The sequence below is a fragment of the Eulemur rufifrons genome, chromosome 17, assembly GCF_041146395.1.
Source record: "Eulemur rufifrons isolate Redbay chromosome 17, OSU_ERuf_1, whole genome shotgun sequence".
Taxonomy (NCBI): Eukaryota; Metazoa; Chordata; class Mammalia; order Primates; family Lemuridae; genus Eulemur; species Eulemur rufifrons.
The window spans coordinates 39,605,255-39,631,722 of record NC_090999.1 but is presented as its reverse complement, the minus strand read 5'-3'; the positions used below and the strand labels follow the sequence as shown (position 1 = coordinate 39,631,722).

At 41.3% G+C, this 26,468-nt stretch overlaps 1 protein-coding gene across 1 annotated transcript in view; it reads right to left on the bottom strand.

Moving 5' to 3' along the window:
- The window catches only part of ZSWIM6 (zinc finger SWIM-type containing 6), a 178,297-nt gene extending 154,765 nt beyond the window's left edge, over positions 1-23,532 (bottom strand). Inside the window, exon 1 of the mRNA XM_069492059.1 lies at positions 22,848-23,532. Coding sequence (XP_069348160.1) covers positions 22,848-23,517 — 670 coding nt within the window. The 5' untranslated portion in view covers positions 23,518-23,532. The remainder of the gene's footprint in view (positions 1-22,847) is intronic.
- Between the last annotated feature and the right edge of the window lie 2,936 nt (positions 23,533-26,468).

Here is a 26,468-nt window from a genome sequence, read left to right as displayed (position 1 = left end):
GTCCCCCCTCAAGAGGGAAAATTGTGGTTAGCTTTTAGGTTTCTGCTTCTTATAGTTTCAAACAAGATTGTTTCAAATAATAGCAGTTAAATACTTGTGTCAGGGAAAAAAGACTAATTTAAAAGAATGAGGGAAATGTATGATTTTTCAGAGAGAATTTAAGGGGATCTTCAGGACCCTTTTCAAGGCCTTAAAAGGTTAAAGACAATATTTCTAACTTTAAAAATCTACAAGCTCTATTGTCCTTGTTACGTGCTTATCATTATAATTACCCTTCTATCAGCCATAGTATAATTACAACTGAAACGATAAAAAAAGGGAAAAAAGAGAACACTGGAAAATTAAAGGTGGGGAAGGAAATACTGGCAGCAAAAAGGACATATAAAATGGTAGAACTTGGTTTAAGCAACGAATGAAAGGAGGGAATGTGAAAAAAAAACATCAGGATGGTTCAGAAAAGTTGTCAGAAATTGAGGCGGCAAGTGTCCCGTAACAAGATGGCGCTAACAACCAAAGACAGCTTGGTAACTGCTCAACTCAGAGGAGGGTTAAAATAGGTCTTGGAGTACACAGGAAATAGTCTTTCAAATATAGAAGGTAATGCTTCCCAAATTCACAGATGTTTGTCCCTGAAAATATTTCCCTGGCCAACAGGGAAATGACAAAAGGACAGTTTAGTTTTCATAAAGCTAAATTTATACCATTAAGAAGACTGTCTTCTACTCTTAAGATTATTTTATAGTATTAACATCCCTTTTAAATTTTTTAATTATATTACAAATATTGTTTTGTCCTAAAGTGCAATTACTAGATGAGCCAGTTCTGGGCCTGTTTGTCCACAGATCTACTCTTCGAGAGCTCTTTATCTCAGGAGAGCTGCTCACTGCTAGACATCATGTCTCAGGCTCTTAGATCTGCTGGCTTATCTCTGGGTTCAGCCTATGAGAGGTACTGGTGGAAAAGTGGCAAGTGGGAAGAAGGAAGGAGCCAGGATTTTCTCCTCCTACTTTTCTACTTCAGGCAGTGTTCCCAACAATGGCTGCAATTCTTCCATGGCTCCAGCTTCCACTACCCGCCCCCACCCCCACCAGGAGGTCCCAATCTCCTCACACAAACCCTAGCTCCTAAACTCCCATAGTCCTACCCCTAGTGGATGTATTATCTTCCTTCTGCTGTTAATCTTTAGGTTGCCTTACAAGTCTATCTTGTTGTCTAAGCTCCTCCATCACCTGCATAACCAACTCCTGCACTGAATTCCTGTCTTAAAAACTTAATGAGTGGTTTCTCTTTCCTGGGTGGAAGTGGACCACTATCTTGGGCTACGTCGTGCATCAGAATCGCCCGGAGGGCTTATTAAAACCCAGATGCTTGTCCCCATCTCCAGAGCATCCCAGTCAGTGTATCTGTGGTGGAGCCAAGAATGTGTGTTTCTAACAAATTCACAGGTGGTGATGATGCTAATGAACCAGAGACCATATTTTGAAAAATACTATGAAAGATAAAACAAAGAATGGCCATCTTATGTTGGTATGTTGGTTTGTTCTCCCTACTTTTTTTTACTAGGTAGTAAAGTAAAAAAAAAAAATTTGGAAACTCAAGAAAACCCCACTCTTCAGTCACCATACCAAAAAAAAATAATAAAATATATATATCAAACCTTTAAGACACCTTCCTTATATTACTAGAGAAGCCAATTATGTTTTAAGGACTGAGTTTTAAAAGTAAATATAATTTTAGCATTCACTGTGTATTTTAACTAGAAATAAAACCCACTGAACTTTTATGAAAATAAAATGAATTTAAACTCTTAAATTATTGGAAATAACTCAGCTAACGAAGTCTCAAACCTTCAAAGTCTTCTACCTTACACATTTACAATGAAAAAGAGTCTCAAATAATTTGAAGAGCAATTAAAAAACAGTGTCTTGGGTGTTTAGATTTATGTTGCCAAAAAGTTAAAATCAAGCCAGGCTTCGTGGTGTACACCTGCGGTCTCAGCTACTCAAGAGACTGAGGCAGGAGGATTGCTTGAGCCCAGGAGTTCGGAGTCAGCCTCAGCAACAGCAGAATCTGGTGTACGTGTTACACTTCCAGCACATCTCAATTCTGGCCTGCCACACTTCAAATGCTCAAAAGTCACATGTGGCTACCACATCCAACAGCAAAACTACATATGAATAGAAATTTGCCCATCTCTTTAACGAATGTATTAATACCTAGCATAGTGGTAGCATTTTACTACGCTTTTTTCACAAATTGTGAATTATATTGTTTGAAGAATTTAAAGCTTTAAATATTTGTACTGTTCTCAGACTAACCTACAAAACTAAGTTAACATTTTGGCTTCTGCCACCTAATATTGTGTTTAAAAAAAAAAAAAAAAAGCCTCTCAAGAGAACCCCATTGTAAACAAGTAAGCTATCATCACTGCTATTTTACTTGAGTCCCAAAGCCAGGGAGTATCTCAACTTGACTTTCTCTAGCCCAAGGGAAAACTTAGTAGCCACTATAGACCTCCACTGGTCCCTAGACTAAGGGATCCTCCTCTTCTGGGATTGTGAACTAGGACCTAATCATAAATACAAACCTAAATCCGCAAGCTGAAGTATCTGGTGCTTTGAAAGGGGAAACTGATATAACCTGATCACTTTACATAATTCAACAGCAACACAGTTAACTCACTTAATGGGGCTCATAAAATTGTGATGAATAAATATCAGTCACATTTTAATGGGATTAAATTATTTTAATACTGAATTAAAAGTAGAAAGGATAAATCAACTTGTGATTCTTCACAATCTGTAAAATGAGACCAGACAAGCTATAAAATTAAAAATCTAAGTCAATTCCAAAAGAGTTTTGACTTCCAGTAGAAAACCAAAGTACAGCATGTATTACCTGAATTAACACAAGTGATGATCAAAATAGAGTCTAAGAATGTGGTATATAACAAGTCACTGAATACAGAGACAAACTATTAATATAAATCATAAGAATGTTGCTCTAAGAAACTCCCTAAACTGTCCTTAATATTTGAAATCCAGAGTGTGATACTGGCTTACTCTAAAATCCAGTGGAGTACGAATTTAAATTAGGCCCTAAAGAAATACAGGGGGCTTAAAATGGTACTTCTAATACCAAACAACCTTTAAGCCCTTCAAAAATAATGGACTTTTCATTCACTTATCAGAAAGTGAATTTTCTTTTGCACATAAAACTCTTGCCATAAGCATATTTACCTGTGTGTATGTGCAAGAGTAGTGAGATAATTACATACCTTTGGGGCTTAAATACATCTGGTGTCACATCACACCTTTGCCATACAGTTATTTCATTTTGAACCAGTCACTCTGGAGAGTAATTACTCATCCCATAATTTGGTCATAAAATGTAGAGCTTACTCAGTATTTCAGCAATTTGTATAGCATAGGTGGATTTTTATATGGTACTTTTATAAATCAGATAATCAAAACATATACCTTAATAAGTTAAAGTACTAAAATTATGACAAGTTATATAGACTTCCTAAGCTTTTAACCTGTGAGCAGTCTACCTAGAAAGAAGCAAATGCTGCAGACAGACCCAGCTTTGGAATACAAGTTGAACGTATAAGTAGTTCACTCATTTGAGGAGGGGCATGGTGGCAGCAGGAATGTGGTCACAAGGCACAAAAGCATCCAAAAGACCTGGGATATTGCCTGGAAAGACACATCTAATATTTCCTCACCTGCAAACAGAAGTTTCCTAAAAACAAATGTGGGAAAGAAAATTTTAAGGCTTGCTGTTAAGAGTTAGACAGGTCTTCAGGCTACAATTTGGTAGAAAGACAATGTCCACAGCACTTTAGCAATCTGCTGAATCTCTCCATCAATCAGGCTGCTAACACAATCCATGAGCACTCAAAACTCTGTCTTCCAGTAACAGAGCTGTGCACTTCCACTGCCTCACACAGCTTCTACTATACTAAACTTCTCTTTGCAGTATCCTCCTACATACACTGCCCTCAAGTCTTCCACAAAAATCAAGCAATCAATGAAAGAGATTAATAGTAATTGTTCCAAGCCAAACTATTAATGTCACTAAATGCTGTAACTGAAACTATTTTTTTTTTAAGTCCAGCAAAGAAAAAAGTCATCTTCAATTGAGTATACTACCAGCTCCCAAAAGCAGGATGGTACTACATCACGGATGAGTCATCTATCCATTCCTACTATCAAGGAGAATAAAATAAAACAGCACATGCAGAAGCAGTGGAACACTGTTCAAAGGTCAGGGAGCTCAATTTGAGTGGTGTCACAGACCAAGGAGTTCTCTAAATGGTGTCCCTCATGCACCTGCGAGAAGACAAGTTGCCTCTAGCAACGCTTGTTAAAGAAGGTGGTATGATGAAAAGATCCCACTTGAGAGGTGGGAGGCCTGGGTCACAGGTCTACCACAGATTGGCTGGGTGTTCCTGGACAAGTGACGTAGCATCTCATGTCTGTTTCCTCAGCCATGGAATGGGGAGAAGTCCTTCTCACAGTTGTTACCAGGACTAGAGGCACAGAACTGGTACTCAAAACGTGGTCGATACTATGAGCTGTAACTATATAAAATGGTAAATGAATACAAGTTTCAAATTAGAGCTGACCTCAATCCTCAACCCAAACAAGATACTGAAAAAACTTTGTTTTTCCAAGACCACTTTAATGGGATAGAAATAAGTTTATGTGGCAAATACTTGACAGAAATTTTTTATATGCATCATTCTAGCCTGCTACTATTCAGTTTGATTAACTTGAGGAAGAAAAGACTAAAATGACAAAAAAAAAAAAAAAGACTGAAAAAGAAAAGCTCAAGCAGAGGCACGAATGCACAGAATAACTGACAGGAAAAAACGTTCCACACAGCCTTGCTATGGCCCACAGTGACCCTGCACATGAGCTCTGTCCAAAGCCAGTGCCGTGCCCACCATGACCACATAGCTGCTCAACCCAGAGAACTGACTTTTCGGAAAAGAGGAAAGAGAACTGACCTATGCATGTAGGCAAAAGAGATTCTCCTGCTCTAACTACACACCTGTCATCCTCTTGCAACCTTTGGCTGCAAACATAGGGCTGGTTTTTCCCAGTAATATGTGCCAAACTGAATTTCTCAGTCCATGTCATATAAACCCACATCCCAAGAGAAATGACCTTGATAAGGTACTTACTTTAAACAAAATAGCACAGTTTCTCAAACTCTTCTAAGAAAAGTCCATCTAACTACAGAGGTGAATGCAAATGCACCTTTGGTGAATCTGGGAGTGGCCCAAGGTGGCCACAAACACAAAACAAGGCTGTAGTTTTCGAACTGGCAAATGCTTTGTGCAATAGATGTAGGGCAGGAGATACATGGAACCACTTAATACAGGCAACACCTCCTCCTGTAGAGCATGAAAATATACCCCAAGTAAAACACCAATTCCTTCATCCATTTATTCAACAAACTTTTATTGACAACTATATGCAAATGGTTGTACTGGGAGTCATGGATACAAACACATGTACATGTACATGTATACACACATATATACTACAGTTCCTGCCCTCCTGGAGCTTACAGTCTAATGGGGAACACAATTTAAAAAAAAAAAAAATCACACAGGAAACTCTAATTAGGGTTACAAAGGAGAGAATTTTATGCCAGGGTATTTCTCTGAGCCAAGATGACAATTAGGGAACGAACCAGGCATAGAAGAGCATTCCAGGCAGAAAAAAGAACATGGGCAAAGGCAGGTGGCCAGCCAGCTTACACGCAGCTGCAGGGCAAGGGAGAACACTGCAGGAGGCAGATGAGGGTCAGGGCCGGACCATGCTGGGCCTCCTACACTCATGAATGACTTTGGTTCTCTGAGCAAAGGGAAGCCACCGAAGGTTCTGCACAGGGCGGGTACAGACAACATCATCCTGGTTGCAATATAGATTCTAAGAGCTGATACCTGTCTGTCTAAAGTTTACAAACTGATCAACACTCCTATGCATACATGAAGTCCATTCTTACATACAGATGTGTGTACACACATAGACAGCATATAAGATTTTTTTAAAAATAGCTCTATAGTACAAATTAGAAGTGCAGAAAGGCCATTAACAGGTCGGAAAAAGGGAAACTGCACGATGTTGTAGCTAATCCAGTCTAAACTTCACTGAAGACATTAAACTTTGGATAGCTAGAAAAAAATGTGGACTAGGTAGTCCAGGTCGTACCACCACAGCTTTCCAAGGCAAGGACTTATGAAAACACCCAAAAAAATAATTGAAAAAATATACAAAGAAGATTTCAGTTCATTGGTAAGCTCTTAAAATTTTCACTTGAAACCATTTTTCTGAATACTTTATTTTTAAATCTTTAAATCAGGGGGGAAAAGTTATTCAACTCTTTTCATTTACCGATGCAAGTCCCTAAAACAAAGTAATGTAGATCTTAGTACAATCATATGATTTAAGGAATTCAGAAATATAAATCTGAAACTGAAAGTTTTATATCTTCTTCCATCCTCCATTTGCCATGATACAAATTCAGGGAAGCCTAGAAACTAAACTCCAAGAGACTAGGTTAATCCACAAACTGTCTATTCTATTCATGAATACCACAGAATTGATTTTAGCCATCTCCCTTTCCATTTTCATGAGAACTGTAGAATTCCAAGTGAAGAAAACCTTTATCCATCATTGGGGTCAAAAATAAGGGAGACATTAAGACATAAGGAAGGCATGGCACACCTTGCTGAGTAATATACGCTCTGTTACGCTAGATCAGGCAACAATTATAATCATAATAAACTATTAACAAAAATAAATCTGTGGCGAGTGAAATTAGTGTTTTAATGGTAATGAGGCAGATTTTTTTAAAACAATGTTTCCCTTCCCTAATTACAAAATCAATGTATGATGATTGCAGCGTTTTTGGAAAACACAAAAAAACTAGAAGAAAATAGTAATAAATGGAAGAAATTAGGTAAAACTGGAACACTGCATAACAATAACATACTTCCTTTTTGTATAACTATTTAGAATTCAAATACTTTCATGTATTCCCATGTGGGCCTCTTAGCAGCCTCGTGATAGAGGTAAAGGTATAATTATTCCCATTTTATAGGGACTCTAAGTTCAGAGCCAATATGTAACCTATCTAGGGACAAACAAGTACTAAGGTAAGACCCAGCAAAGAGGATGCTACTCTCTTGATGACTCAGGCACTTTCTCCAAGCTCATGACCATGTGTGATGCATTCACATAAGTGGCTAACTAACTGCAAGTACCTAAAATGAGCAGTACTTGTGAACATCAATCTAAGAAAATGTGCAAACAAAATTGTATTATTAGTACAAACACAGGCTAAAACAATACAACTTCAGATGAGAATATGAAAATTTACATATCTTTAAATTACCAAAGGGGGGGAGGCAGGCAGAATATATCAAACCCATGGAGACTGAGAATCTTGTAACTGCTTCTTTTTGGTCTGAATAAGAACCCAAACAGAAATCATGTATTTTATATTTGAAAGAGACAGAGGGGAGCCCACTCATAAAGATCAGAGATAAAGCAAAGGTCTCCTTTCAGTCCCAAACTCCTCCTGCCTCTCTTCCTCTCTCCCTACACACACAAGCACATACACGGCATAATTTTAAACTGATTTATTTCTTGCCCCCTTCTAGGAAACAAGATATATGACTAGGGTAACCACAGACTTTATCATCCAAACTGGAACACTTGTAAGAGTGAAAGAGGGGACCGTCTAGGCAAAGAGGCACTCAACCAAGACTGACTGGGCACACAGGAACTAGTGGTCACCCAGTATCTGGACAACCCATCTGTCTCAGGAGCCAAGCATTGGGAATACACCTCCGTTGTTAAATTACTGTTAAAAATACTGCTTGAGTATACCCCATTTTATGCAAAACTAAAACTCAAGCAAACTCTACCTCAAGGGAAAGTCATCAGCATTTTGTAAACCAGTTTAATAAACTATTCCTATTAACTAGCCAATGTCTTTTCATAAAGTTTAAGATCCTGTGGCGCGTTTAAAAGTTATATGTGCTTTTACAAGTCATCTCGGAGGGAAGTTTTACAAAACCAAATTTAGTTTTACCAATTTGTTTAAAAAGTGAAATATCAAATAGAAGGAAAAAGCAATCTCTTAATCCCACAAAGGCATTTATAATTCAAAGTTATTTTCCTGAGTAACCAAAAGTACTGTTCTACATAGGAATACCCAAATTATTTCAGAAATCATCTAATAAATAAATTGCTTTCATAATAGCTTTTGGGGTGATGTTATCGCTAACAAGTTAACAAACTCAAAGAAAAAGTCCCCTCTAATGAGAAAAAGAAAGAAACCTTACACAGTATAGAAATACACTGATGATAAAGCCTAAAAACAAGCTAGTTATCCAGTGGTTTTATTCCTATTCACCTTCTTAAAAGACTAAGTCACAGCAATTCAGATTCAGAAAATCAAACAAAAGTTAAAAATTGGAACTTTTTTCCAACTAACAGAATTTCATACAGACATTCACAAGACTAGGCTATCATCTAAGACTAACATTCATGTGATATTTCAATGTCTACTATGAATACAATGTACTAGCATGATTAATACAGGGTGTTCTGAATTTAAAATTTGCCAGTATTTTTTTCCCAACTAGCAAATTCATCTTTCTCTCCAAAAAGGAACTTTATATTTAAATGCTCTGTAATTCTCACCCTCCCCCCCAAAAAAGACTAGAAATATCTGCTAAACAATGGGAAACTCAAAATGATGACTCTGTTACAGTGTATGGCAGAATTATTTTTACATTTATTTGTTAACACTCCACATTTTGAGTCAATTTGATTAGCCAACTGATGCTCCCTCTATCAAAGATGCTTAGAAATCTGCAATTCTAAAAAGGATTTGTTTTGATATTCTGATTTCCTGGAAGAAACAGTCCCTTATTTCCTCCGATTTTTACATTCCACAGTTGTATTCTCAAGTTTGGAAATAACCATGAATCAGGCCACAGTCAGTCTCTACAACAATCCCATAAAGAATTTCAGAAGGTCCACCTGTTTTCAGTGGAGGGAAAGATACTGCCCCTCAATCTAACAATAAAACCAGATTATCTGAATGGATCTGGTCTACTATTAATGATTTTTGAAAAACAGTATCAACCTAAGACATAGAATCTTCTAGATTTAATAAATAAGGCTTCCTGAAAGAGTTGCGTTCAAAGCTCAATTCTAAGAAAAGGCAAATCAAAAAGGAGGAGAAAATTAATTATTCCACAATTGTAAAGCACAAAAGTGCTTTGGCAACTCAAGAAGTAAATTTTTAAAACTAGCCATTTAGAAACGAGATTGTCAATACATCCCTAAAACTACCAAAGATAAACTGTCATACACCGAACTTTTACAGATTATATTCTGAATTGTAATGTCTCCTATCTTTAAAGTATAAAGGGAGAAAAGAAGTAAAAAACAAGATTTTGTGCAACATTAAATAAGCAGCCCAATGAACTATAAATTCCTGAAGTAAGGTCGGAGGGGAGATTTCTCTGTATTTGAACATGGCTACTTAAATTTCTTGTGCTTTTCTTAGCTTAACCCACCACCACCAAGACCCCAACACACACACACACACACACACACACACACACTCACGTGCGCGCATACACACATTGTTTAAAAAAATACAAACCACATTCTTATGTGTCAAAAAATAAATTTCATTGAAAAGCTAAAGAACAAAGTTTCATGATTTATCAAAATCAAAAAACAAGCCACTGCTAAGTTATGAGCTACTAAAATAAATTCAGTCCTAACTACATTTTGAATAAACTCATAGTCACTAGCTCTTATATCACTAATTGTTTTCTAACACATCTAAAATTATTTGAAACTATGAAAATAAAATTTTTAACAAAAATAAACAGTGAAAAATCTTGAATGAATCTTAAACCTATAGAAACAATAATTTTTTTATTGCTTCTCGGCCTTTTGGCTAAGATCTAGCGTCGAAACAAGAATTCTTTTTAAAAACCCATCTATTTTAAAATAAAAATATTTTGCTACAAATTGTTAAAATGATCAAAGTTTTTTTTCCCAGTCCATATTGAAAGCAAAATGCAATATTATCCAGGTCTTTGGAATTTCCTGCTATTTATGAACAGCTTAAAGCTTTTTAATAAGTTAGTAAGAGAGATCCACGAAAACTACAAAGAAACTGCTCTGACAAGTTCCAATAAGGAATGTCATTTGAGCATTTTGCTTATAACAGCACTAGTCTAACTACCTACTGGGCTTTGGTTTTAATCAAGCTTGTTAAGCTAGAGCTGACATCACATATATAACTCAACTAAATAAAATATAAATTACATGAAGGGTCCATAAGATAGTCACTTAACCTACTACCATCCAGATTACAATGTTCTATGGATCTTATTAAATTATACATATACACATATCCAGAGATACTTAGATCAAACAACAAATCTATCTCTAAGCCACTTCTGAAATATCTATGATAACCTCCAACTACAGAAAGACACTATATGGTATACTTACTACGCTATGGTATAGTTGAATGTACTTGATAATCTATCCCTGAGATATTCTAGTTATATTTCCTAATAAAATTTTTATTTTCACCCTAAGTAAAAGAAATGAAATATTACTGGATCAACATTAGTAAACTGCCCAACTTGCTCTTATCCAAAATGTTTTAAGATGTAAAAATGTAAATATACTCTAAAACACTGCTTTCTGTAGGCTATTAGACCAGCAATTTGCCTTTCACTAAATCTCTCAACTTAAGCTTTCTTATTTTCACAAAAGTGAATCCAACAGATTTCATCCAATAACTACCTTAAAGACAAAGTGAAGAAGAAATCAATTTGATGCCATTCCTAGTTATTTTGGCCAATTATTGTGTGCTACCTTAAGAAGGGTGACAGACCAATGCACTAGCTAAATGTTATCCTGCCATCCAATAGATCTAAGTACATTACACCAGCCACCCCCAACCTTTTTGGCACCAGGGACCAGTTTCAGGGAAGGCAATTTTTCCACGGACCAGGGGGGTGGTGGTTTTGGGATGATTCAAGCACATTACATTTACTGTGCAGTCAAACATCTCTGCTAATGATAATCTGTTTTTGCAGCCACTCCCCAGCACTAGCATCACTGCCTCAGCTCTGCCTCAGATCATCAGGCATTAGATTCTCATAAGGAGCACACAACCCAGACCAGTAGGATCCTGTGAGAATTTAACGCCGCTGATCTGACAGGAGGTGGAGCTTATGCAGTGATGCAAGCAATGGGGAGCGGCTGTAAATACAGAAGAAGCTCTGCTTGCTCACCGCTGCTCACCTCCTGCTGTGTGGCTGGTTCCTAACAGGGCATAGACAGGTACTGGTCTGCAGCCCCCAGGGGCTTGGGGACTCCAGTATGACAACACTACTCACTGAATAAGTGAATAATCACTACTGTTTCTATTCGTATTCGATGTAATCCACAGTACACTATAAATCATCCCCAACATACCCTCAGCTTTTCTATATACCATTATAGAAAGAATGTAAACATTATTTCTCTTACCAAAATCCCTTCCAAAAACACAAATTCATGCTGTGACATTTTTACTTCTTTCCAAAATTATTCAAGAACGAATGTATTTTTCATTTTGAGGGCTACAAATAATCAAGTTCTTAAATTCACACACACATCCAAAAGTTTAAAACTCAATTTGCAAATACAGTCTACATAATATTGGCTCTACAACGTGCAGAATCAGACTCAGATACTGGTATTTCAACCAAAACCTAGCTGTTCCCTACAATAATTAAGTTTTTAAAAATGTATTACTAGAGCATTAACCAAATCTAAACACACATAAATGTGTTAGCAAAGAGAACACTGACAACTGTAGAAAAAACAGTATGTGTTTTTTAAAACATCTGATGGCGCCTATAATTATATAAACCAATTCAGACTCCACCAACTTCAACAGCAATGGCAATTTGAAAGATGCCTGAGGCATAGTAAATAAATCAGGCGAATTTCACACCTCTTGGTGCCACGACAAAACTGAAAGTATTGAGATGGATATATGTCTGACCTGATAGGGCAATCCTTAAATCTTTCTCCTATCTGAAATAAACTACATGTTTCTAGAGTTATCATTTATTATGACTACTATTAACGATCAATCTTTTCTAAGAGACATGTACATCCTATTTCAAAAAAGTATAGCTAAAAAGAGTACGATAGCACAGAATATGTCTGAAACTTAGTTCAGTTTGATAACTGAAAAGTTAAGTTTTTGACATTTGCCAGCAGTCCCACAACATGCTGGCCCTGTGCCATCATGGCCTGGTGCCAGCCTGATGTAGGGCCAGGCTAAAAATAGCAGCTAAGCAGCAGCTGGAACACATAGGGCCTTCTGACCTCAGCTTTATTTCCCTAAATCAAGGGGGGGGGGGGGTCAGAGGAAGGTGGAGACAACTGCAAGGAATGAAGGAAATGGAATATACTCTCGGGAGGTATTTCTTACCTCTTCAAATTTGTCTTCTTTTCTACCACACCCTCGTACTCCTCACTTCCCCTACCCCATCCCCAAAAGAAAGGAAAGGAGAACGGAAGAGAGGAAAGGCAGCGAGGGAAGGAAGGGAAGGAAGGAAGAAAGGAAAGGAAGACAGAAAGAAACTGGAGCTCTGAGGTAGACTGAGTTCAGAGCCTTCCTCATCTCCTGTCCCCAAGTCTCCCTTGACGCTATACAAGGCAACCACTGGTCATTTCAGTCCTCAGCTTTACGACTGTCTAGACAAAGTATAAACCACAATCTTGAAAAGACTGGCCAGGTTAGCTGAAGGTCTAGCAGACAAAAATGACACAAGTGATATTTGGAAGAAGTAGGGAGAGCTGTGAGATGGCATCAAGAATTCAAAATCCTAAGTGCTTAAGGAAACTTGAAGAACACTAAAAAACCAAGTCCTAAAGGAATAGGGCTAACATATTAAAAAGTTTGCTCACATACAACCATGAGATTATAAATTTCTGGTATCTGAGTTTTAGGATCTTATTTTATGACAGGTACTTATAAAAACCCTGACCACCTTCTTCATAGAAATGAGTTACTAGAAAGAGGCAGTAGCAGGAGTAAAGTTTCAACATGACCAAATACAGTGCTGCCTTCATCCTCTGCAGGCCTTTACCAAGAAAGACCAACAGCAACACTAGAAGAGGCTCCGGGTACGCCCTTTACAACCAAATTACAGAATACCTATACAATACTTCATTCATAAAAATGCTGAACACTGCCAGCAAACATTTAACAGGCACAACTTGGCACATACAAAATTCAAAATTATATTGATGTAATTAAATAAGAGAATTTAAAACTTGCTTCTGTGGACTCATTCTACATGCTATCTTCTTGCACATATTTTCTATATAATATCTTCCAACATTAGAGATTTGACACCAATTAACAATGAAAAAATGTTTTAAGTAAACAGTGAAATAAGGTAGCTAGTCACCTGAATTTTAAGCACATTAATTCACTAAATGAGCTTTATATGATCAGCTTATTTGGTTAGAAACAGTTTAAATGTACGACAAGTTCTACTGCATCCTTCTAATTAACTCCAGGGTTCAGCAAATGCACAGATAAAATTATCTCTTTCAAAGAATGTCAAATCTCTTCACCAGCAACAAGAAATAATAATACAATTTTTAACTGTAACATTTAAAAAGGGCCTTAACAGGACATACATAATTTCTTAAATATGCTTCAAGAACATACCTTTACTGCATATATATGATTAGATCTAACCTACAAGTTATTTCTCTTTCAAAACATAACATCTTGTGGTAGATGATCAAAATCATCCTTCAAAGTTGAAATTCATTCATAAAAGACATTTTTAAAATGTAGTGTTTTTAAAGTAAAATTTTAAAATACATATTCAAAAATTAGAGCTATGATTACAATTTAAAATTTAGGCCAATATGAAAGTCACTCTATAAACCTAAAGATAAACCTTCCTGAATAGATAATGACGACGTATCAGGGGCAGTATTGCTTAGAGAATGAGAGCACCAGCCAAAGAAGCTGAGTCTGGCTGTTATTTACCAGCCTGTGTGACCTTGGGCAAAAGTTATTTGTATTTTTTTTCCCGTGTTTCAGTTTCCTCACCTGTAAAATAAGAATTGTGCTTATCCCTCCTAAGACTATTGTTAAAAAATATAAAGTGGTTAGAGAGAGCAGTATATGGCACATGGTTAAGTGCTATGAAAATGCTAGCTTTTGTTATTAACATTACTATTATTAAACACTATAGCAGTATGAAGAACCTCACCATAAATTATATCCAGCTGGTTTAGTGAAGAACTGCTCCAAATCATACAAAAACATCTTTAAACATCTACCCTTTCTAACAAGGGTAGTACAGTTTGGAGGCCACATCAATTACATGAAAGAAGTGTGTACATGTATAGGTATACCCCAAAAGGTTATGCAAATACTACCAGCAAAAAGGGAAGAGGCACATTAACAAAAACAGTGAATTACATACAAAAACAGGTCAAATAAAGATAATACTAGACAAGTTTTCACATACACACTAAATTCTGAGCAAACTTCTGTTGTTCTGCATAAGCACTTTAAACTTTCAGTAAATTCTTTTTCACATGAGTGTATGTGTACAATCACGTACAGTAAATACTCACTTAGAAACATATAATGCAACCAATTTTACTATAGGCTTATTGATATAAATAGGAGTTAAGTTCGTATAGCCTATTTCTGGTCACAAAAACATGACCAAACTTCTAAATAAAGACCCAAAACACTTACAATATTAAACACTGAAATAAATGTGAGTTATACATACACTTAAGAAAGATTAATAAAAACAAGTAAGATAATTATTCACCCAATTATTCCAGCTCAAGGCCGTGGGTGGCCAGAGCCTATCCTGGTAGCCCAGGGCACAAAGCAGGCACCAACCCTGGTCAGAACGCCAGCCTATCACACATAACCCCCACTCACTCTGACTGAGACAATGCAGACACACCAATTCATCTAACAGGCACATCTTTGGGATGTGGGAGGAAACCGGAGTGCCCAGAGAAAACCCATACGGACACGGCGAGAACATGCAAACTACTCCACATTGACAAGGGCCCCGACCAGGAATCAATTTTTTTTCTCATCAACATTATAATGAAACAACACTATTCAGGACCTCCTGTATAGTCACACAGCTGTAATACAGTTTTGTACGGTTAGCAATCATAACTAATTTTTTCTGAACTTTAATCTCATAACATTACTGCAATTTCCAAATACCTACAAATGTTTTACACTAGCAAGTATTTGCTATGCTAGTATCATTGCTGAACTGAAGCCATTAGAATTTAGCCTGAAACTAAAATGCTATCTAGAAATACTTTCATAACATTCAATAAAATGTTAGCCAAATAACCTCTCCAACAGTCTAATTTACATTCAAGAATATGCTTGTTCCGATTTCTTAGACTACCAAACATTCCCAGCAAACTAAGAGACAGCCTAAACAGTGGAAAAATAGATTCAACACTTAGCTTTGCCACTCTAGACAATTTACCCAACGTGTTTGGGCCTCCATTTTCTCATCAGCAAAACAGGAAAAGCTGGAATTAATGTTATCTTTTCATCTCTAAAATCTCTATGCTCTACAGGTATATAACATCTATAATGCAAGAGTTATTTACAAAAACAGCTTTTCATCTTTCAGCATATTTTAAGAAGAAACGGAACAGTGCATCTGTACACAGAGGTCACTGGAATATGCTTTGGGTAATGATATTCAGATTATACCTGGTTTAATTTTCCCTTTTTCTGCTCATTTATGAACATATTATATATATATATATATATATATAAATAAGCTGACACAAACTAGTTATCACTTAAGAATTCTACAGTTATAAAACATTTAGCATACCCTTAGCAACAGTTTATTTAACTGTCAGCTGAAAGTCAATCTTTCAATAAAGTGAAAGTTCAAAATGATAAGCAATTCTGCACTACAGTCTCTCTAAAGCTTGCTTTAGCTACCTTTTCTAGTTGAAAAAATTTAAAGAAGCACCGTATTTTTAAAGAACTGAAAACCATGTATAAAAGCATATTCTTAGAGGAACACAGCATTGAAAACAAAAACTGAAGACATCCAGGTTTTTAAACAAATATAAATCTAAGGAACACATTTTATTTTTGAGAATCTGGGCAGAGACTTAAAAACAAAAGACTTTTTCATGAGACAAAACTACGTAACTTTTTTTCCCCAAAATTAGCATTCAATACTGATGTCTCAGAAGGAGATGCATTTAAAAAAGGAGGTAACAGTTCATGTTTTCAAATTTATAGCAATCTCTAAACATTTACATGTCAAAAAATTAATATACTAAGAAAATTTAATTAGACTTTTTGTTGTGAAAAAGCACCATTTTTAAATTACACCATGATAATCTAAAGGGTAACTAAAAATGATTTTGTGGGCTTCCTGTAGTTTATCGTCTTTTAAAAAATACTTACCGATATAATCTGCTTTCATTTCTAGGATGTTTGTGCTCTTAAATATAATAGTTTAAGTCAACAGCAATTTGAGTTTAATGATTGCCCCTACAAAAACTTCTAACATTAAATGAGTTTATCATATGTACACGTATGCTTCTTAAAATGAAGGCACCGAATTCCTTTTGCCTCACTGAAGAAAATTTACAGTCTAACACAAAAATATAAAGCACATAAGCACGTGGAAATAGTACAGACCAATCTTGCGATTTTTTAAAGGGACAGCTCTCTTAAAAGAAAGCATGTCATTCCTCCACTGCCATACTGTTCACTGAACATGTTATTAGCTAAAATTACACATTCTTAATTAAACCCTTAATGTGAGTGTGAGCAGAAAAGAGATGCTGGTCTTCATCTTTCCATATGAAACATTTAGAGTTAGAATTGAGATAGGAACTGATTACCCATTGTGAAAAGAGGCTGAGGATAAACATCTTAAAAATCAGCAAGGACAAGGAAGTACTTAAGACCAATAATGACTTGAACCAGGCACAGTGGCTGACACCGATAATCCCAGGACTTGGGGAGGCCAAAGTGGGAAGATCACTTGAGACCGGAAGTTCCAAACCAGCCTGGGCAACATAGCAAGATCCGATTCCTGCAAAAAAAAAATTAGCCAGGCATGGTGGTGCATACCTGGAGTCCCAGCTACTCGGGAGGTCAATGGGAGGATTGCTTGAGCCCAAGAGTTCAAGGCTGCAGTGAGGTATAATCGTACCACTGCAACAGAACAACACCCTATCTCTAAAAAAAAAAAATTAAAATAAAGAATAATAATGACTTGAATTATTCAATCAATTGCAATAATTCTATAAAGGACACACTCCACAGGCATCCACAGGTTTACAAAATGTCACATCTGCAAAATGAATGAAATTCAGTGCAAAGTGGGAAAAAAATAATAGGGATGGCCTTTTAATCCAAGGGTATACTCATAATACAACTGTGTAGCAAGAAATTAAAGACTAAAGAAAGAGTAGAAATATTTGCTTAATCTAAATCAGCAATTCCACCTTCCATTGTTTAACAATTATAACTAATCTTTGGACTACAAAAAAATATTTTGTCTCCTGAACACTTAAAATTTCCTCACTGGATCATTACCAATGATCAAAGAACCAAGTAACAACAAATTCCAAGTACTCCTCACCTAAAACTGAAAATTTAACTTTGCTCAGAACGATGCTGAGGACATCTGAGATACTCACATACTTTCAAAAACAAATTATAAACAAATCAAACATCTCAACAAAAGAATTAAAAAATACATATATGACTGGTTTCAAAACTTCTTTTGTGTATTTTCATCAATCAAGAGGTAGAAAAAGTGTAAAGTTTTATACACCATTTTTCTATATTATTTTAACCTTCAAAATGCATTCAATGAAATGAATGCACCATCAATAAACAGGAATCCAATTCTGAAAGTGCATTTAGAATCACATCTTTATAGAGTAATCTCTGGACTGTAAAGAAAAATCAAAATACTCAAAGAATAATAAATTATCTGACTGAAATTTGTATTCATTTTAATTCTAATAATGATCCCCTTTTACTGCCTTGCCACCCCCTAAAAAACACAAAATTTTAAGTTATGAATCTGAAAAGAGTGTAATAATGTATTTACCAAAGTGTTAACAGAATTCCGGGCAATATTCTTTTCTCCCAAAAATAGCAAAAAAAGAGAAAGACAACTCCTTTTAAAACTTATCTCCTTCCTTCAGAAACGACACGCCTGCTCATCCACTCAAGAGCACACAAACACATATGTGCAAACACAACAAAACAAAAAACATAAATTAAAAACTCAAGGATAATTTTTTTAAGTTTCTTTATTACAAAAATACATGCTTCTAGTTTTAAAAACAATCCAATCATAAGACAGGTATAAAATGTTAAGAAAAATCCACCATAAGATAGGCATAAGGTAAAAAGTAAAATTTCCCCCAAAAAACCTTGACCATTCACTTGACTCCCCTTCTCCAAAGATACCCACTAGTCAATGGTTGCTTTTGTAGTATTACAAACATTTTTATGCATCTACATACAACCCTATCTTTTCTTTGTTTTGAATGCAAATCATGGCATACTACGTGAAGTTTTTTACATGTTTTTAAATAAAGTATTCTGGTCAGTATATATAAAATCTAATTCATTTTTCATGGCTGCATAGTATTCCACTGAGTACTTCTTAACCAGTTCGCTTCTGATAGAAATTTAGGTTGATTCCAGCTTTCAGTCTTGCAAACCATACTGCAATGAGCATCGCTACTGAAAACATCTTTATGTACTAATATCAATATTGTCTATAGAATACATTCCTAGAAATGACAAAAAAAAATGTGCCAAGCAACAGTGTAGGGCAACATCCTTTTCTCCTACCTCTGCAAACAATTCTATTATCCTTTTAGTTTTCACCAATGTGATTGCATAAATGGCCTCTCATCTTTACTTGCTTCTCTTTATATGAGTGAAGATGAATATGTTTATTAACCACCTGCATTTCTTTGTTTCTGAAATGTGTTGCCTATTTTCCTATTGGGTTATTCATCTCTTTTCTTATCTATTTTCAGGATTTTCTACCAGCTTTTGGTTAAAGGTGCTGTAAATATTTGTCCTAGTTAGCTGTGTAACTTGGTTTATAGTGTTTTTAGCCCTACAGTTTTTTTTTTTTTCCTTGAGACAAGATCTCACTCTGTTGCCCAGGAAGCTATAGGGCTTGAGTGCAGTGGTGTCATAATAGCTCACTGCAACCTTGAACTCTAGAACTCAAATGATCCTCCTGCCTCACTCTCCTGAATAGAGGGGATTTACAGGTGTGCACCACCACCCTGGCTAATTTTTTTTTAATTTTTTGTGGAGATAGGGTTCCTTAGGCTGGTCTCAAACTCCTGGCCTCAAGCTATCTTCCCATCTTGGCCTCCCAAAGTACTAGAATTACAGGCGTGAGCCACTGCACCTGGCCAGAAATTTGTAGATTTTCCAATTAAATTTATCTGTCTTTTCTTCTGTAGTTTGAATTTCAGGTCATATTAGGGAAGCTCTTTCCCAGGCCAAAAATTAAAAAAAAATTTTTTATGTAACTTCTAAATCATCAGTTAAATGATGTCAATACTATTAATATATATTAGCACCTTCAGAGACAGCTCCCTTCCAATATCAATTACTTAACAAAAATAAGCTAACTACACTTTCTCTAAAATTTTCCTATAATCAACTGATGGGTATCTCTATACCAATTAAATACCACTTAAATTTACTGTACCAAAGATTTAACTTTTTTCTTTAAATTTCTTCTTAAAAATCTAGGAGCTGAAAAATAGTAACTACCAAGTAGGTTTAATTTCTGGCAAACCCCAACTCTATGTCCCTCAATCCTTAGATAATCCTCAACAGCATAAATATACATAAAAAGTCCAAAAACTAGATTTTCCCTGCTGTAGCTATAATTAAGTCATCTCTACAAAAGTCAATAAATACTTCCCATATAAATAAACTTGTAATTTTGTAATACCAGAAAATTGCTTTATGGTGCTATCAACACAATATTCTGTTCTTTTCCATTTCAGGCTCTGAAGCAAAAAAAAAAGTTCTACCTCAAATCAGAATTATAAAATAAGCCTCGTGAGTTAGTGAGTTAGTATATCAATTCAATCCACCACTTAAAGCTAAATTAGATGGTTATTCTAGCCACTCTCTCTCTGTTCCCCATAAAAGGGGCAAAAAGCCCCTTGATCACAAGTTTTCTATTCTCACAGTACCAGCTGCCAGGCATTTAACAGCCTTCCATCTCTGAGCTGACTGGCACAACAAGTAATATAACTCGGAAGTTAAGGCAAGTGGCAGAACTCAGGAAGGGAAAAAAGAATATTTTCCACAATTTGTATAGCACTTGTTTAGCATGTATGTGTTTCCAAAGTGGTGGTCAACTCTTCAAACTACACCAGAAGCATCATACCACTTCACATCAACCACTGCCAATTTCATTCAGTGGCCTCCTTCCCCTTTAGGGAACTATTCAAAAAGTTACTATTTTCTTTTACAACTACTCACCCAGGCCTCTTCCACTGATGAAAGCAAGCAAAGCCCACGCTGTGTGTCTGTCTCCTAGAGAAGATTGCATCTTTTATTTATCGCCCCTTGGCTTTATTTTCACAGTGAATTCCTGGCTTAAATGCAATCAGCCAAGAAACCCTCCCTATGTGCTCTCCTGTCATTCCTCATTGCTTGCAAGCAGAGTCAAGCACAGGGGAAGGGGGGAAAAAAAAACCCTCCACACAGCCAGCCAAGCCATAAAAATTCGTAGACTCTAGTTTGTTATACTGAGAAACCATAGATGTGCTTCAATCCGTTTCAACCCGGCAGGAAACAAAACACACAAAAAAAGGTATAACTTGAAAGAATGTTAATCAGATTTTTAAGGGGGGGAAAAAAGGATAGATGGATAGCCTCAAAAGCTAAACCCCCTCTAGACAGAAGGAAAGGGTGCCCAGCATAGAAAAGGCAACACTGGGGGCTGCCTTTGCAAATAAATGACCATGCAGAAAAATCACGTTTGCAGATTGCATTAGAATTCAAATTAACCAGACAGGATTAAAACAAATCTTAATTCTCTCTTGGGGCTCCTTTCCAGACCCTCACCCCACTCCCAAAGAAGAGAAGGATAAAAGGAACTGACTACAGAAAGACATAAAAGATTAAGTTAAAAATCAAAGAGACAGAGATGCTTCCAAATCGATCCCCATTCATTCGGTACCAGGTTCACCACACTACAATTTCAAGTAGATTATAATACGGGAGGGGGTTAGAAAATATACTATTTGCAACCAGTAGAAAAACATGGGGAGTTTCACTATAGCATTGTTCTTTTCAGTCTGGCTGAAACATCCCCATCGCTATGGCTGAAAAAGATATCTGGACAGAAAAAAAAATGGGGTGGGGGGAGGAACAGGGGACGCTTTTAAACTAAGCTATTTTAGAAAACTCTCATGGTCTGTCAAAGAAAAGAGGGTTGTTCAGCTTTAAATCACAAGTCCGTCTCTCTCGCCTTTGTCAAATATCTTCTACTTTACAAGCCCTGAAAAGAAATAAAGAGACTCTTTTGTTTGGTTTCCCCTTTTCGGAGGATGACAGAAAACGGAAAGGGGCACAAATAAACCCGAAAATGAGAACAAAGTGCTGGGTCGTGCCGGCCGGGCGGCTGCGCCGGGGAACACAGGAGCGGCCGCCGGGCCCCTCCGCCTCGCGCTCCTGCAGCCCGGGCTGCGAGCGGCACATCGGTAACTGCTCGCCGCGCTCGCCCGGAGCACCGCGACCTGCCCACCCCGCGCAAACAAAACTCAGGCGGCGGGGCACCCGGGGCTCCGCCGCGGCCTCACAGGGGCGTCTGGAGCCGGACCCACAGAAAAGGGAACCGCGAGCGGCTCCTTCTTGGGCTCGCGCCCTTTAATTAGCGGGCGTCCTCGGGGAGAGGTCCCTCCGGAGAAGGGGTCCAGCCTGCCGCCACCTCCCTCCAGCGCTGCTCGGAGACCCGGGAGGCGCGGAGGTAAAAAGACATTTAAACCTGGGGCGGCCGGCGGAGCTCGCCTGGGCCAGATGCCACAGCGACCCCGGAGCGCCGCAGCCGCTCGCCCGTCGGAGCCCTGAGAGGAGCGGCCGCCGAGTGGCGTTAAATGTATTCCCCTCCCCGCAAATCGCGAGGGACGGGGCGGGTGGGGGGAGAAAGAAAGAGGAGCAAGCGACAGACAGGGGGAGATGGGGGAGAGCGCAGAGCGGCCCGGCCCCGGCTCGCCCCGGCCGGCATTGTCTGTGCGGCCCGCGCCCCCTCCCCCGCCCCGCACGGCCCAGCCACACACACCCTCGCGGGAGCCCGGCCGTCCGCCCGCGCCTTTGTCCACGTCCACCCTCCGAAAGAGGCGAGCAGCCCTCCAGGATGTGCTCTCCGGGAGGAGGGCGGGCAGCGGGGAGCGGGCCGGGGGCGCCAACCCCGCGGAGGGGCGCGTCCTGCTGATTCATTTCCCACTCGCGCTGGCCCGTCCGGGGAGACGGGGGGCGGGGAGGGGCGGGAGGAAATGGGCGCTCCGCTCGGGAGAACCGTCCGAGCCGGTGAGGACACCAGGCGGGGTGTGGGCGCGCGCTGGGATCGGGGCTGCCCGCAGGGGAGGAGCGGGCCGCCCCCCACGGGACTGACGGACGGACAGACGGCCCGCAGCTGCCCCGTGACTCACCGACTTGCAGGACGTTGTCTACGCAGCCGCTCTCCAGCAGCGCGATGCCCCGGCGGAAGGGCAGCCGCGTCTCGTCGCCGCCGTCCGCCGCCCCAGCGGCCCCCACCGACGGGGCCCCGGCCCCCGCGGCGGCGGCGGCGGCGGCGGCGGCGGCAGCGGCGGCGGCGGCCGAGGTGGCGGCCGGGGAGGACGAGGAGCCGCCGCCGCCCGCGCCGCCCGCGCCGCCGCCCGCGCCGCCGGGGCCGCCGCTGTCGTCGCCGGGGCCGCCCGCGGCGCCGCCGCCGGTGTTGAAGGACGAGTACATGCAGATCTCCCGCTCGCTGCGGGGGAAGGACCAGTAGACTATGCGGCGCTGCACCGGCTCCGGGATGCGCTCGAAGCGCTCCTCCACGCGCTGGAACGGCCACTTCTCCGCCACCCTGCGCGCCGCGATGTCCAGCAGAGACTCTGGACTCTGGGTCTTGCCCGGCGGCAGCAGCCCCAGCGCCGCGCCGCCCCCGCACGCCGCCGCCACCGCGCCGCCCGCCCGCGGGCCCGGCCGACAGGTAGAGCTGTAGCCGCCGCCCGCGCCGCCGCCGCCGCCGCTGCTGCCCCCGCCGCCGCCGCCGCCGCCGCCCGGCCGGCAGCAGAGCCGTTTCGCGGGAGGAGGCTGCTGTCCGCGCTCCGCCATGACCGCGCCGCTTCTAACCCGACAGCGGAAGTGCCGGGACCCTATAAACGGCACAAGGAAGCGCGACACGCACACGCCGTGGCGACGCCACGCTGCCATCTAGGGCCCGTCGCTCCTTGTACGGGCACAAGAGGTGGGGCCTCCTCCGTGTCGTCGAAGCTAGGGCGGGGCTCCGATGGGGGGAACCTAAGGCCGGGGGCGGGGCCTATGCAAATCGCTGGGCTGAAACATAAATAGAGCACTCGTCGGACACGGGGGTGGCGGGGGCGGGAGGGTTGCGTGCCCGGTGGGTTGTGAGAATGTCAGGCTGTTGTGACGCGAGGGGCGGGGCCCAGGCGGGGTTCCCGCGGGAGGGGCAGGCTGCCGGCCCCGGCCTAAGGTGAGTGGGTCTCTGCGCCCCCTGCCTGCTCAACTTCCCCTCCAGTTCTCTGCCTCTCTTTGAAGTCCGACAAGTGAGGACGCGCCTCGTGGGTCGCAGCGGGGAGAGAGGAGGTGATGAGCGGTGTGCTAAGGGGAGTGGTCTGAGCTAATGGGGGGCGGGACCCGCGGGCGATGCCCCACCCCCCCGTCAGCCTGCCCTCCCGGGGAAAAGCCTCTGAGCGGAGGAGGCGCTTTCAAAACAAAGAAATGCGGCATGAAGCCGGGGGGACGCGGGTGGAGAGGAAGGCGGAGGAGGTGCGGCTGAGGCCGCCTGGCTGCCCGCTTCCCCTCCAGCCAGTCTGGGGGAACTCCTCCGCCACCAGCCGAGGCTGCGGCGCCGGGGAAGGGGGAAGAGGGCTGCGTTCGGCGACTGTTTTCCATTTCACTTTTGCAGACCCGGGTAGAGAAGAAGAGCGCCCACTCCGCTGCCCCGCGTGGCTGCAGCGCACCCAGCCCCTTGCCCCGCGTCTGCTCAGTCCTGGCGGCCGGGCTGGGGGCCGAGCCAGCCAGGTGCCGGAAAACGCGCAGAGCGCTAGGAACCTGTCCCGCAGCCGCGCGACCTGCAGCCGTCCTGCTCTCGCTCTCCCTCAGCCCAGGAAACCAGCCCACCATTTGGAGTCCCGGAGCTTGAACCCCCCTTGTCGCCCCCGCGGCTGCACCACCGAGACCCAGCTCCAGGCCCGCGGTTCTCCGGCTCGGGGTGGAACGTACACCGGGCTGTGGATTTAGCAAACACACCTTTGTGAGTACACACGCCGCGGGGGCGAGCGCCAACCCCACGGGCGCGCGCACACCGCCCCGCCGGCAGCGGACGGCGCGCCAGGCGGTGGACGGCTGCAGCGAGCGGGCAGCGTGCGCCCTTGGGGCTCCGGCCGGATCCGACACGGGCGCCCGGCCGCGCAGAGTCCAGGCGCTCGGGACGCGCGCCGCGCTCTCTGCAGCCCAGGCGGTGCCCGGACGGCCGGTGCTCCCTGGCAGGGCAGCGCGGCGGTGGGCGAGAGGGAGCGAGCGGAGAGCGCAGCTCGCTGGGGCGCGGGCGCCGGCGAAGGCGGAGAAGCGAGTCCGGGTCTGAACCGGGAGCCCTGCGGACATTGTTCTTCGCGCTCCACAGAGCCGGGTCAAATCTGCTCCAAAGCCGCAGACTTAATTACCAAGTCAGAAACACCTTACTCCTTGCCCCGCCTTCTGTTTTTGCCGTAAACAGTGTTACTGATACTGTCCTATTGTTGAAGATAAACTATATCTTCTTTGACACTTTCGCATCTTTTAAGGTTATTGGCTGTTAACCGCCCGCCTGGCTCGTTGCCTGGATTTAAAGGGATAGAGCCCTTCGGCGTTTTAAAGAAAATCGCCCGCTCAGGGCCGAGGCCCTGGAGACCTCGAGCTCCACCTCCGGCTTTAACAGCCCCAGGCTGCAGGTCCCTGGGGTCGGAACGCAGGCCGACTTTCCATACTTGTTAGGAAAATTTTGGTGACATTACGTTTTTGTACATCCGACCAGTGTTTTTCTGGGCACCTCCTCAATGCCTAGGAAAAGCCCTGGGCAGAAAACTGGAAGATCTTTATGGGCAAATAGAAGGGGAAATCTCTTTCCTTCAGCTGGTTCATTTCTCGATCTCTTAAAAAATAAAAATAATTTTAAGTTTTTAAAACATAGGTGATAAGAGAAAGTAAATTGAAAGTAAAATAAATTTGGACTCTATTTTGTCCTCAAAAACAGTCATCATAGGATTTAGGCTTGTATAATGTGTAGATTAGCAAGCATTTTCACATACATACATACAGAATCACTGAACTGGAAAGTTAAAGATGACAAAACTGGTGCCCCCAGACAGGATACGTGACTCATTCAGGGTCATACAGGGTGTTAGTGAAAGAGGTTATTGCACGTACAGGAAAACAGACACCTTTGGAGATGCCTAACTTGGAGATTTTGAAATTATAATGAACCAAAGAGACTGGATTTAAGTCATCATCCTTTGCTGGAGGGATCTAGTTCAACTCTAATTCAAAGACAAATCAAGAGCCACCAGCCTGATCTAGCTTGCCCTCCCTGCAGTCAGTGACATTGTGATCACTCTCTCCCTCTTGAACCATACCCCTCCCTGGGTTTCCCTTACACTCTACCATCCCTCCAATGTCTCTTGACTCATCTTTTTCTACCTCATCTCTGAGCTGCTTTTTCTTCAAACTGTTTAATGTATACCCTGCCTTACATACAGCCTATCACAGTCCTCTTCTCCGTTTTTTATGACCCACTCCTTGGAGAGTTTCCAGCATTCACCCCACAGCTGTCTCCCAAAGCTTGTCTCCTTTTCAGCTCACTCACTTCTTCCAGGTAGCCAGCTCACTTTTCCATCACCACCAGGATGCCCATAGCCACCTCAAACCCAAAGTACCACCTTTCACAGAATCCAGATTGTCTTCCTCCCCCTGTATTTTTATTACTGTTGCCACCTGTTCCTAGGCCCCAAGCTTTTTCCTTTGTCACTGCCTTTTGCCTGCAACTCCTACAGTTTACTTGCTGTGTT